The sequence below is a fragment of the Rhamphochromis longiceps genome, linkage group LG15 (genome assembly GCF_057381845.1).
Source record: "Rhamphochromis longiceps isolate RC_006_pf linkage group LG15, R_longiceps_female_GT1.1, whole genome shotgun sequence".
NCBI classification, from domain to species: Eukaryota; Metazoa; Chordata; class Actinopteri; order Cichliformes; family Cichlidae; genus Rhamphochromis; species Rhamphochromis longiceps.
This window is the reverse complement of record NC_140571.1, coordinates 4,441,016-4,454,132: the sequence shown is the minus strand read 5'-3', so window position 1 is coordinate 4,454,132 and position 13,117 is coordinate 4,441,016. Positions and strand designations below refer to the sequence as shown.

The following is a 13,117-nucleotide window of genomic DNA, read 5'->3' as shown; positions in this document are numbered from 1 at the left end:
CCATGGTGAAAATTTTTGTTTCTCAGAAAGATGATTAGCATTTCAAGTAGTCTGTAAATTATGAAGGTACATTTTAAAACAACAACAAACAAACCTCTCTTAGTATAATGTCAAACCAAATTAAATTTAATAACCTCGTGTTGCAGTGTTGGTTCTACTGACATCTCTATTTGAGCCAACTAAGAGCTGCCGTTTTCTTGTTATTTCCACAATAACAAAGTGGTAACAAAGTGACAGTATTAGCTGAGCGGCTGAGTATGTTCACTGAAATATTTTTGTTAGCATTGATAAACTTGCTAGCTTTAGCTGGTCTGTACCTTTTAACCACTGAGACGGACAGTATGGTAGTTTATTCATTTTATTTCTCATATTTTGCTGAAAACAGTTAAACAGCCGTCCGTATACTGAGGCTGAGAACAAACTCACCTCTGTGGGATATTATGCTACGTGCACCTCGGCCACTTCCTCCTACGTTCCCACCTCCGTTCTCTACCTGTGTGAACTGGGCGTGTTTTACTCCCAAAGGAGCCTCATTCTCGGGGTCAGTCCACTTCCCACGAAAATATCCAGGAATTGCTCACTGGCAGGAAACTTTAATTTAAGGTAAGAATGGGTTTCTTATTCTCGGTTGGGAAATTTGTATATACTTGATAGGGGGAGAGGTTACCGTTATTTTACTACGGAATTTGATCTCTGACGAAGAAAAAAAAAAATCATAACACATGATTGCGATGACCCTGTTGGGATTTATCCGTAGGCCTATATAGGGCTCAGCGATAAATGCACCCCAAGACTCTTCTGGGAATCATGAATTCTTGGAAAGTTTCTGTTTATGAAAGTTTCTAAAGAAAGTTTGCTCTCATTTTTCATAATTTTTGAATGATTTAAGGATTGTTTCGGAGCTTAGTGACTATTTACAGTGAATAAGGAATCGCTGAGGCCTTTTTTTACGTGGTGTGGGTGTCCTGTATGAGGAGTTCCAATATGAGATCTCATTGAATTGTATATTTTGCATGAATATATTTGCTTTTCTCTTATTAGAGCTTCTGCATTAAAACAAATTTGCTGTCTCCATCAGTTTTTTTGCAGCTAGTGTAATACTATGCCAGTGAATTCATCATACTCCGACACATCTCAACAAGCTTTCCCTCAGCAGGCATGCAAGCTCCAACTTTTTACTGCACCCTACAGCAGCGCATAGTGCAGGAAGGGAGCAGAACAAAGAAAGCAGAGTGTGTGTATATAAAAAAATCCACCATCACAACAACACAGTATCAAAAAGTCACTGATATACAGTGTTGCGGTGAATAGTTCAGATTAGTTTGTGTCAGAGTTTTCATGTCTTTATTTCCCACATTTCAGAGCTCAGATGTGATATAAATGTAGGCTGGTGCAGTGTGTGGAGATTGTTGTTTTGTATGATCTCTCCTGCACCAGATTCGTGTCCCTGCTCGTAACACATTCCACAGCTGTGCTGCTCCTCCTCCTCCCCCTTTCCTTTCTTATCTGCCTTGTGTCTTTCATCCATCACTCTACCTTATTAACATCAACCAATCAATCCCCCAGATGTGTGCTGTTATACTAGGTTGTGTCGCGTTAGTTAGCGCATGCTGCGTGCTCTGCAGTCTGATCTGTTTTCTTCCGCCCGTCGGTGTGTTCGCTGGTGTCTTATTTATAAATGGTATTGAGTGAGGGGAGTAGATCGGGGGCTGCAGTATCATTGCAGAGACACTGCAGCAGAAGCAGAGTTCGAATCTACTCCATACGCGGCCACTCAGAGACAGAAACAGTAAGGGATGTGTGGTGGTGAAATCTTTGCCAAGTAAATCAGGATGTTGAGAAACACTCAATCCTCTGACTCAATCCCAGACATTTCCTTAATATCCGAACAAACGGGATCAGCAAAATAATCCACATATTTTAGAGTAATTCCCCTCACTAAGTGCTTAATTAGAGATAGTAGTTTCCTTCTAAGATCCCCTGTGCTGCCCCTGTGGTCGCGTTCACTAAACCTGTGAGCACCCCCACCTTTTTTTTTTAATAATCTCTTCATTGTCTTTTTAGAACAGGACCATGGCTACACCTGCAAAATATGGAGAAACATCGTGGCAGCTATCTGTGCAGGTGGATCAAAAGGAAGGTGACGAGTCCATGAAATTTAAGATGAGGGTGATGGGAGACTTGCACATCGGTGGCCTCATGCTTAAGCTGGTGGAGAAAATCAGTAAGTGTGCTTAGCACGGATGTGTTTCTGCATAGTGGCTGGAAGGAATTTTAAAAGTGTGTAACTACAAAGGCTAACAAACAACCTCAACCTACATGTGGTGCTACAGCAGCTCTGTTAGCCAAGGCACACCCTTGTTTGAGCTGCATTCTTCTACACTACAGTGCCATTGTGTTGTCACAGTGCGCCAACTTGTGTAGCCCCAGGGGCCAAAGTTCAGCCAGTCTCTGATCTGATATCAATTTACGCTCCTCTATAAACACAGAGGAGCTAATGTGGCTAACTTAAAGGCAACTTTATGGAGGTGATTCAAAGAGCATGGGACATAATAAATGACTAAGTGGCTTGTCATCAACAGATGGATTTCAGCCCAGCACCATAAGATGATGTCAGGTAGACTCATTAAACCACACCACCTACACAACCGTGGGAGCGGAAAATATTTGTGACGCTAGCAGATGTAGTTGTTGGTGAAGTATGTTACCTATGGAGCCAGAACCTCCCCCTGAAGGCTCTTTAAACCCGACATGTAAATTAGTGCAATAACTTTATGTGTGAACTACCCCTTAAACCTGACATGTGTTAATAATATGCAGGTGATAAAATGTCTTACTTAATACGTCTGCCTTGCAGAGGCTCCTCAGGATTGGTCGGACCATGCTTTGTGGTGGGAACAGAGGAAATGCTGGCTGCTCAAGACCCACTGGACCTTGGACAAGTATGGGATCCAGGTAAGATGAATTCTTACACCCAAAGGAATGTGGAATATCCCTTAAAATATCCAATGGGAAGGTGTTCTCCAGTCAAATCTGGCTAAATAAATTACGTGTGTTCTTGCAGCTCTTAAAGGTGTAGAGAGGTTTTATATAACACGTTGGAAGCTATTAAATAAAATTATATCCTCCCACTTAGAGAAACTCTTATTGACCTATTCACTGTAGCCAAAACCATATAGGTACATAATAATGTTTGATATCTTATCCAGTCAAGTAATGTTTAAGCCCAAGTACAAACCCTGATTCCAGTAATGGTGTAAAAAATGTGGACAAAAACACCAAAGTATAAATTAGACAAAAACGCTTTATTTATTTTATTTATAATATATATATACACGTACTCCTCTTCAGCCGTACTCGCTCCGAAACTCCACACACGCTGCCACACCCGGGCAGGTCCCGTGATTTGGTCGAGAAGAGGGATATCTACACAGAGAATTCAATGTTAGTTCCACAGCAAAATACACACAAGGGATTAGTTTGATAATGCCGAGAGCACGAACTCAGGAGGTTCAACGTTCCAGCGGCGAGCTGTTCTGTGCCACTGCCTTAAATAGCAGCTGGGGAAATCAGCCAGATCAGCAGCAGGTGGACACAATCACACAGGTGGTGGGCCAAGAGCGAGAGCCCGTAACGAGCTCCACCCAGGCAGAAAGGAGGAGGAGAGACAGAAAACAAAAACAAAAAACAACAACACGTGTAGCCAGCGTGAGCCAGCCAGAGAGACACGGGGACCGTGACATGAATTCAATTCAATTCAATTTTATTTATATAGCGCCAGATCACAACAAAAGTCGCCTCAAGGCGCTTCATAGATACAGAGAAAAACCCAACAATCATATGACCCCCTATGAGCAGCACTTTGGAGACAGTGGGAAGGAAAAACTCCCTTTTAACAGGAAAAAACCTCCAGCAGAACCAGGCTCAGGGAGGGGCGGGGCCATCTGCTGCGACCGGTTGGGGTGAGAGAAGGAAGATGGGATAAAAGACATGCTGTGAAAGAGAGACAGAGGTTAATAACAGATATGATTCAATGCAGAGAGGTCTATTAACTCGTAGTGAGTGAGAAAGGTGACTGGAAAGGAAAAACTCAATGCATCATGGGAATCCCCCAGCAGCCTACGTCTATTGCAGCATAACTAAGGGAGGATTCAGGGTCACCTGGTCCAGCCCTAACTATATGCTTTAGCAAAAAGGAAAGTTTGAAGCCTAATCTTGAAAGTAGAGATAGTGTCTGTCTCCCGAATTCAAACTGGAAGCTGGTTCCACAGAAGAGGGGCCTGAAAACTGAAGGCTCTCCCTCCCATTCTACTTTTAAATACTCTAGGAACAACAAGTAGGCCTGCAGAGCGAGAGCGAAGTGCTCTAATAGGGTGATATGGTACTACAAGGTCATTAGGATAAGATGGGGCCTGATTATTTAAGACCTTGTATGTGAGGAGCAGGATTTTGAATTCAATTCTGGATTTAACAGGAAGCCAATGAAGGGAAGCCAAAACAGGAGAAATATGCTCTCTCTTTCTAGTCCCTGTCAGGACTCTTGCTGCAGCATTTTGGATTAGCTGAAGGCTTTTCAGCGAGTTCTTTGGACATCCTGATAATAATGAATTACAGTAGTCCAGCCTGGAAGTAATAAATGCATGAACTAGTTTTTCAGCGTCACTCTGAGACAGGATATTTCTCATTTTAGAGATGTTGCTCAAATGGAAGAAAGCAGTCTTACATATTTGTTTAATATGTGCATTAAAGGACATGTCCTGGTCAAAAATGACTCCAAGGTTCCTCACAGCGTTACTGGAGGCCAAGGTAATGCCATCCAGAGTAAGAATCTGGTTAGATACCATATTTCTAAGATTTTCAGGGCCGAGTACAATAACCTCAGTTTGATCTGAATTAAGAAGCAGAAAGTTAGCGGCCATCCAGGTCTTTATGTCTTTAAGTCATTCCTGCAGTTTAACTAATTGTTGTGTGTTATCTGGCTTCATGGACAGATAGAGCTGGGTGTCATCTGCATAGCAGTGAAAATTTATGCTATGTCTTCTAATGATGCTGCCTAAGGGAAGCATGTATAGTGTAAACAGAAGTGTAAACATGAAGCTAATATAAATACAATTCATTTTGCTACACAGGCCGATGCTGAGCTGCGCTACACACCCCAGCATAAACCCCTGCTACTGCAGCTTCCCAATATGAAAACCATCCAAATGACCGTCAGCTTCTCCAATGTGGTCTTCAAGACGGTGACAGACATCTGCAGAATACTCAGTAAGCGTCTGTTTCTTCTGATTGCTCTCTCCTGCATTATTATAGCTCTAATTTTGAATGCCTCATTCACTGTTCTAAGTTCAAGGTTCAAGTTCCTTCCCATATTCTTCCTGTCTGCTCCTGCTTTGCACCATTTCAGACATTAGAAGACCAGAAGAACTGTCACTGCTGAAGCCTCCGGATGATGCCTCCAAAAAGAAGAAGAAGAAAGATAAGGACTCAGAGCAGGAGGAGATTTGGGACATAGATTTACTCAGTGGCGGACCAAGTGGAACAGGTACTCTGAAAGAAAAAGATGTGCAATAGGAATAGATGGTCTTTCATGTGCCTTGAAAGACTCTGTAAGCCTATCTAAGGGAATTGGTGCTGTTTACAACGATATGTGCATTTGATTCATTACTTTCTGTGTGCTGCATTTTGCATGAAGTTCATTTAACCTAAAGAAAAATGGTATATAAACATACATATTTTCAAGGTATATGAATGGAGCATCCCCACTGTAGTTTTAAGTTTTGCATGGTATGTAGTGCATCTGTGATCTGACAGGGCACATTTCTCAACAGTGAGATCTGACAGAATTGTTCAGTATGCTGCCGTGTTCTCCAGGAACACCCACTCTCGCACTCTTCCTCTGAGTCCAAGTTCATACTCTGCACCATCCTAAAAATCGCTCCGCCTTCAGTCTGTAGCTCAGTTTATTTTGTTTTTCTCTCACCTTTTTTTCGAAGTTATATTCTAACTTTGGCTTCTTGGAATTTGGATTTTAAATGCAGTACCTTTATATTTAGTATAAATATGAAGATATGTTGAATCTTAGCTAATCATTAGCCCTTTATTTCCCTCAAACTAGGCCCCATGTATAGTAAGACCATGAAAGCAACCTATGACCCTGAGAATGGGATGCCAATGTCTGCCACCAGCGTTTGGTTTGGAGAAAATCCTCTTGCAGAATCTCAGACAAACTTGCCACCTGCCGAGCTGGCCAAGATGTATCAGCCGTTGTCACTGGTGGACAAAGCAGTCAACAATGCAGGGTAGAAACCGACCGGATTTCCTATCTCAAGCTGATTATTATACATTGAGAGATATTTCTTTCCCTAGTTAAATATTTGATTTTGTTGTTGTTATAATAAACAGGTGGTTGGACTCATCCCGTTCACTTATGGAGCAAGACATTCAAGACTATGACAAGCTACTACTGCGCTTCAAGTACAATGTCTTCTTTGACATCAATCCTAAGGTAAGAGATCCAAGGTGAACACAAAAAAAGGAAAATGTTGACCTAAAACCGCATGTTTCTGTGTTTTAGTATGATGGCGTCAGGATAACCCAGCTATATGAGCAGGCCCGCTGGTCTATCCTGTTGGAAGAGACAGACTGCACTGAAGAGGAAATGCTGATGTTTGCATCTTTACAGGTGAGAAAAACTTGCCATTGCAGATAGCAAGCAAATGATTTTTTACAGTTGAAGTTGTTTAAATGTGGTGCAATCATTATTGTTTGCTTGCATATACTACGTGTGGAAGATTATTAAATGTAACCCTTGTTACCCTTCGCAAGAGGATGGTTTGGTTGATGAGTGTCAGGGTTAATGAGAAAACTGTTGTGTGGCCCAATAAAATAACTTTAATAACAAGAAGCACTTGGAGAGCACAAACCTCCAACTCAGCTCACTTTCTTTTTAGGGGAATAGTTTTATATTTAGTATATTTACATTTTGTTTCTTTGTTCTTTTTAAATGTACTTTTAGAGCTTTGCAGCCAAACCAAGAGCCAAACCAAGAGCAGGCTTTTGTTATTTGCTCTGCTGAAATCAATTTTAGTATATTTGACAGTTTTTGGATATAATTATTTTTTATTTATGTGGATTTAGTAGGTGTGTAATATTAATTTCACTGTTTAAATGTTAAGTAATAAATATAATTTTTTACTTCCAAAAAACATTAAAAAAATGTTTGCATGTATTCAGCTTTTTATGTATTTAAATGGTTATAACCCGTTACTATAACAAAGTTATAATAAATAATGAGATATTTAGAATATATGTCATTCATACTCACAGGATCAGTAGGAAACATAGTTTTAAATAGCTCAGTATAGCACTATTATCACACTTTCTGATCAATGTATTGATTTTGAAGGAGAGGACAATAGTTTTAATCATGTCACATTGTGTTCATTTTTATATGGCACTTTCTATATGCTGATAATAAGTTATAAGGCTTTTTGTCAATTTTCAATTAAGAGTTTTAATGGCTTGTTAACATGACCTCACACCACACACATACTAAGTTTTACCAGGATTCATTCAAAATGTTTGTTGTGTTGACAGACAGAATGCTATGCCAACTGTCCCAAAAACACAACTTTCTTGGCAGAAGTAATAATGAACTATATTTCAAATTTCAAGATGCTTCACATAACAAATTACTCCTTATTCATTTGACTGGCTGTTTTTGGATAAATGCTCAGATTTGGATCCTGAGGACTATAAAGCTATAGATTGTATGTCATTATACATTACACTTCTCATAAAACAAGGCATACTAGTGTAAACTTTCCTTTGGTAAAGCTTTGAAATGAAGATCATGGCATGCAATTCTTCAGGGCCACAGTAATGCAGCTTTTTTAGTCTTTGATACAGTTTATGTTTTTCTTAACGCTCATAGTACAGCAGAGTGATGTGGGTGCCTAAATCCATCTGAGGACATGTCAGGACATGAGGAAAATCCCAGTGGAAGAGGAGGAAAGGAGGGGGAGGCAGGGAAACGAGTCATACAATTAAAGACAGAGTAGCAGAAAAGCTAGTACGGTAATAATTAGAATGCCCCAACAGACACAATAGGAGGAAGCTGATTATTACCTGCAACATGATGAGTGTCCTGATTTCATCCCATCTTTGGTGACTTCAGCTATTATTTTGCAACGACTGGGACAGTGATTCAGAAATCACAGATTCAAAAGGAATGCTGCACTCACCTACACATTGGTGCAAAGGCTGGCACGCTGGGCTGTGCTCAAACCTCCCTCTGACTCATGCCAGCCTTGCATAACCTCCTAAGTCATGTCGGAGAACTTCATTACCACTTGTAGTTGTTAAGCCCAGTGCAGAATCTTAGCTTTTTGAGATTCCTAACCAGAAGTCTTTGTCCCAACAGTATCGCATTTGTAAACTGACCGTGTCCACTGAACCTCTGAACAACTCTAATGAACCAGAAATTGACGAAATAGAGGCAGCCCTATCCAACCTGGAGGTGACACTCGAGGCCGGACACACAGACAAAATTCTGGTAAACATATTTTTAAAAACCAAATGTTTTCACCTCTGTTGCAGTAGAATACCTGCTCTGAAGCTGAGGTTGATAGACAAGCCTTAGCTAATTGCATGCATGGGATAATTGACAGTTGTTTGTCTTGCCCCCAGGAAGACATTACAGACGTCCCAGAGCTGGCAAATTCCCTCCGACTGTTTAGGTAAACCCAACTTTAAATATATTACATTTATATTGCACAAAGATGCTAAATAATTATTGAAGTGTAATCATTCATCATCATAGTAATGTGTGTGCATGCTGCCCTTAAATAACCAAATTTAAGGTTTATAAGATCAACATTTGTTAGAGATCAAAGGCGTACTGGATAAACATAAAATATTCTGTTTTAAAATTCATTTTGTGTGTTTTTGTCTCTGATTCATGCTCCTGTTTTATAATGTCCCTGAGGATATCTGATAATTAATGAAAGGCTCTCAGAATTGCTGCTCTGAACGAGCAGCCTCCGTTATTAAAAAATAAGACTTTATGCACATTTTAAAACATTTATGCAGTTTTGCTTAAACAAATGTACTTTTTCAATGCTAAATCAGGCCAAAAAGACTGACGCTGCGCTCATACAAAGAGTACTGGTTTGTATTTAAGGACACCACCATCTCTTACTACAAGAACAAGGAGGCCTCCAGTGGAGAACCAATAGAGCAGTTTCACCTCCGAGGTCAGTAAAAAAGAATTATGTGAAAAAATTATTAATAAGTTTGAATTTAAATGGGCCCTATTATGCTTTTCTTTAGTTCATAACTTTATTTCACATTATCAAACATGGCGATTGTTTCAAATAAAGAGCTCTGCATATATATATATAAGGATATATGTATGCAATCCTGTGTACCAAAAGTTCAGGACTCACACAACATACCTCCCTGTAGCTTCTCTCCTCCTGTCATCCCCCCAAAACCTCATCCTAATGGAGACTGTATCTACTCACAAACCACCAAAAGGAATCAGCAACAAATTATTTAAGCATAAAAAGACAAAGAAAGAACTCCACCAAAAAGTAAAAGTGTTAAATGTGGATTATTTACCTTTAGATATCTCTCCTCTAAGTCCCTGTTAGTAGATAATGTAATGATAATAATCAACATGTTGATTTTTTCGGCCTTACAGAAACCTGGTTACAGCAGGATGAATATGGTAGTTTAAATGACAACACCGCCAAGTCATACTAATTGTCAGAATCCTTAAAGCACAGGCCGAGGAGGAGAACTGGCAGCAATCTGCCAATCCGGCTTGTTAATCAACAAAAGAACCAGTCAGTTTTAATTAATTTGAAAGCCTGACTCTTAGCTTTGTAAATCATAATTAGAAAACAAAAAATAACACACACAGAAAAACTGTTTTATTTGTCATAACTACAGTCCTCCTGGCCCTTATACAGTTTCTTTCTAAATTCTTTGAGTTTTTATCTGATTTTGTGCTCTGCTTTCATAAAATAACATAGTGGGGGATTTTAACATTTATGTAGCTGCTGAGAACAACACGATCTACGTGACATCATAAACACTGCATTTAATCTGTTATTAGAATCAATGGCTTCTGTCAAAATGTAGATAAGCCCACCCACCATTTTTATAACACTCTGGACTTTATTCTGGCATGTGGCATACAAAATTAACAGTTAACAGGATTCCCCAAAACCTTCTTTACTCTAGGGGCTTTATCTTACAATACAAAGCACCTTGGGGGGACTGTTTTTTTGTAATTTAGTGCTATATAAATAAATTTGAGATGAAATTTAATTGAAATTGCTGTTGGTAATGATTTCAGTAAGAGCAGGTGTTAGTTTATTATGGTCACAGAGGTACATAGCTAGCACATGGCTGTTCAAATCTTCTGTTTACAAGGAGCAGCCAGTCAGTAGAAGAAAAGGAGGGAATGAGAGGAGCTAAAACCAGTTGTGGATGAACTGAAGAGCTGCAAAGACCCAGTATAAGATGAGAAAGAATTATGTTAAAGTATGAATATGCAAAGCTACATTAATAGAGACAAGCACTAAAAATACATAGCTGGGGAAAAAAAAGGTTAGTCTCCCACTGAGAACCAAATGAGAATGATCATTTCCCCTCAAAGGCTAGAAAAACAGAGAACCAAAGTATTCTGATCATTTCATATATGATGTGAAATTCCATCCATCCATCCATCTTCATCCGCTTTGTCCGGGGCCGGGTCGCGGGGGCAGCAGCCTAAGCTGAAATTGAGATTTAAAATGTAATTCTTTAATATACATTTTTAAGCTGCCACAAAGACAGCAGTTATATTCTGTGACAATATTCTGTTAGAGATCTGTTGTATCCATTCTTATATTACCATCTCCTCTTCTTGATTCCCAGGCTGTGAGGTGGTCCCTGATGTCAATGTAACTGAAAAGAAGTTCGGCATCAAGCTTCTGCTGCCAGTGGCTGATGGAATGAATGAGGTGTACATCCGATGTGACAATGTAAGCCCCACCTTATCATTCATATAAGTAAAGAGAATGTTTTCAAAGCAAAATCTTTACTTTTTGAGATTTTGTGCTTTTTTTCTGTCAATACCAGTAAGTCTTCTTTATTTTAAAACGAATGCCTTGTGTATATTTGTGTATATAAACATGAGAAATTTGAAGCAAACTTTACACCTTGTTATTCTATTCCTTCCCTTTGGACCAGGAAACCCAGTATGCTAAGTGGAAAGCTGCATGTGTCCTCGCTTCCAAAGGCAAGACAATGGCGTACAGCTCTTACAAAACAGAAGTGAAGCACATTCAATCTTTTCTGCAAATGAAGAACCTGGCGCCCCCTCCTGGTCAATCAGCTCCTGACGTCGAAGCGATGGATATGAACGCCGAGTGTTTTGTTTCGCCACGATACGCAAAGAAACACAAGACCAAACAGGTTTGTCTTAGGTTCGTCATATTTTACTTTGCCGACAGCTATCTTTTTTTTTAAGTATTATTATTTAATTTGCCTTTGATTTCTGCATCAAGCTGACCGCACGTATCCTCGAGGCACACCAAAACATAGCACAGCTGTCCCTGGTGGAGGCCAAGATGCGCTTCATCCAAGCATGGCAATCACTCCCAGAGTTTGGTATCAAATACTACATTGTCAGGTACGGTGAAAGGACTGATATAATAGACGTTCAATGTCATTTATGAATGATAATCCAAGAGATTTTCCTTTTGCTTATTTTTCAATCATTCAGATTCAAAGGGAGTAAGAAGGATGAAATTCTTGGGATTTCATATAACCGCATGATTCGTATTGACATGTCCACTGGGCTGCCTGTCACCACATGGAGATTCGCCAACATGAAGCAGTGGAATGTCAACTGGGAGATAAGACAGGTGAGGGATTGTTTTTTTTTTCTTCCTTCATTCAGGACATTTCTGGTGTATTATCTACAGACAGCATTACTTTAAATCCTGAATCTCTTGTATGTAATTACAGGTGGCCATAGAATTTGATCAACATGTGTCAATAGCCTTCTCCTGTGTGAGCTGTGACTGCAAGGTAGTCCACGAGTTCATCGGTGGTTACATCTTCCTCTCCACGCGATCTAAAGACCAGAATGAAACACAGAATGAAGAACTGTTCCATAAACTTACCGGAGGCCAAGAATGAGCAAAGATGTATTAGTCTATGCTTTTTTTTAAAGAGCATTGATCACTTATTTACATTTATGTTACAGTGTGAAAATAGAGCACTCATCAGCTAGCTGCAGTGGTCCATAAACACTGACCACATCAGTGACAGAAGAAATGTGATACCAAATCACATGAGATAAAGTGATATATTTTTACCCAGAGAAGAATGCTATGATCATTTTTCATCATATATCTTGTTTTAATCAGTTACGCCAATGTTCCCCGCACTAGGAAAATAACGCTGTTGATGTAAATATGTCAAGACTATGTCAAAAGTCTGGATGAACTGATGTTTTCAAGAAGTACACATTTGTTTCCAGCTGCACAAATGTACTCATTTCAAAAAGTAAAAAGTAATTAAAGGATTTTTTTATTTTATTTTGCAACTTGTTTCACTTTTTTTTTTTTTTTTTTTTTGGCTTACAGTTTTTATAATTGGTCCTTTTTTTCTGAGAGTTTAATGAACTCTGTTGGACTGATACTTATATATATATCATAGTCCCTTGCTGATTAGTCTGATCCTTTAAAGCACTACAAGTCTCATTAATCCAAATCGCTTGCACATTTTTGATTGCATGTTTCAGTCGCTCCCAGTAGGGCTCGCTACAGCGAATTATCCGCCTCCATCCCTCCCTTTCTTGCATTTCTTGCATCCTTTCTCTAAAACAAGGGTGGGCAATTCCAGTGTCCTGCAGGTTTTAGATCTCACCTTGGGTCAACACACCTGAATCACGTGATTGGTAAATGGCCTGTATTTGTATAGCGCTTTACTAGTCCATAAAGACCCCAAAGCGCTTTACACATCCAGTCATCCACCCATTCACACACACATTCACACACTGGTGATGGCAGCTACATTGTAGCCACAGCCACCTTGGGGCGCACTGGCATAGGTGAGG

The 13,117-nt window shown here is 39.7% G+C and overlaps 1 protein-coding gene across 1 annotated transcript; it reads left to right on the top strand.

Moving 5' to 3' along the window:
* Positions 1-464: 464 nt before the first annotated feature.
* On the top strand, positions 465-12,596 carry fermt1 (FERM domain containing kindlin 1). Its single transcript, XM_085382563.1, has 16 exons — positions 465-603; positions 2,065-2,224; positions 2,858-2,955; positions 5,130-5,265; positions 5,405-5,542; positions 6,116-6,299; positions 6,403-6,505; positions 6,575-6,682; positions 8,423-8,554; positions 8,689-8,738; positions 9,130-9,254; positions 10,927-11,033; positions 11,242-11,466; positions 11,559-11,683; positions 11,777-11,918; positions 12,022-12,596. Exons 2-16 carry the CDS (start codon positions 2,074-2,076, stop codon positions 12,193-12,195), a joined length of 1,998 nt encoding a protein of 665 aa, XP_085238689.1. The 5' UTR covers positions 465-603; positions 2,065-2,073; the 3' UTR covers positions 12,196-12,596.
* Positions 12,597-13,117: the final 521 nt, after the last annotated feature.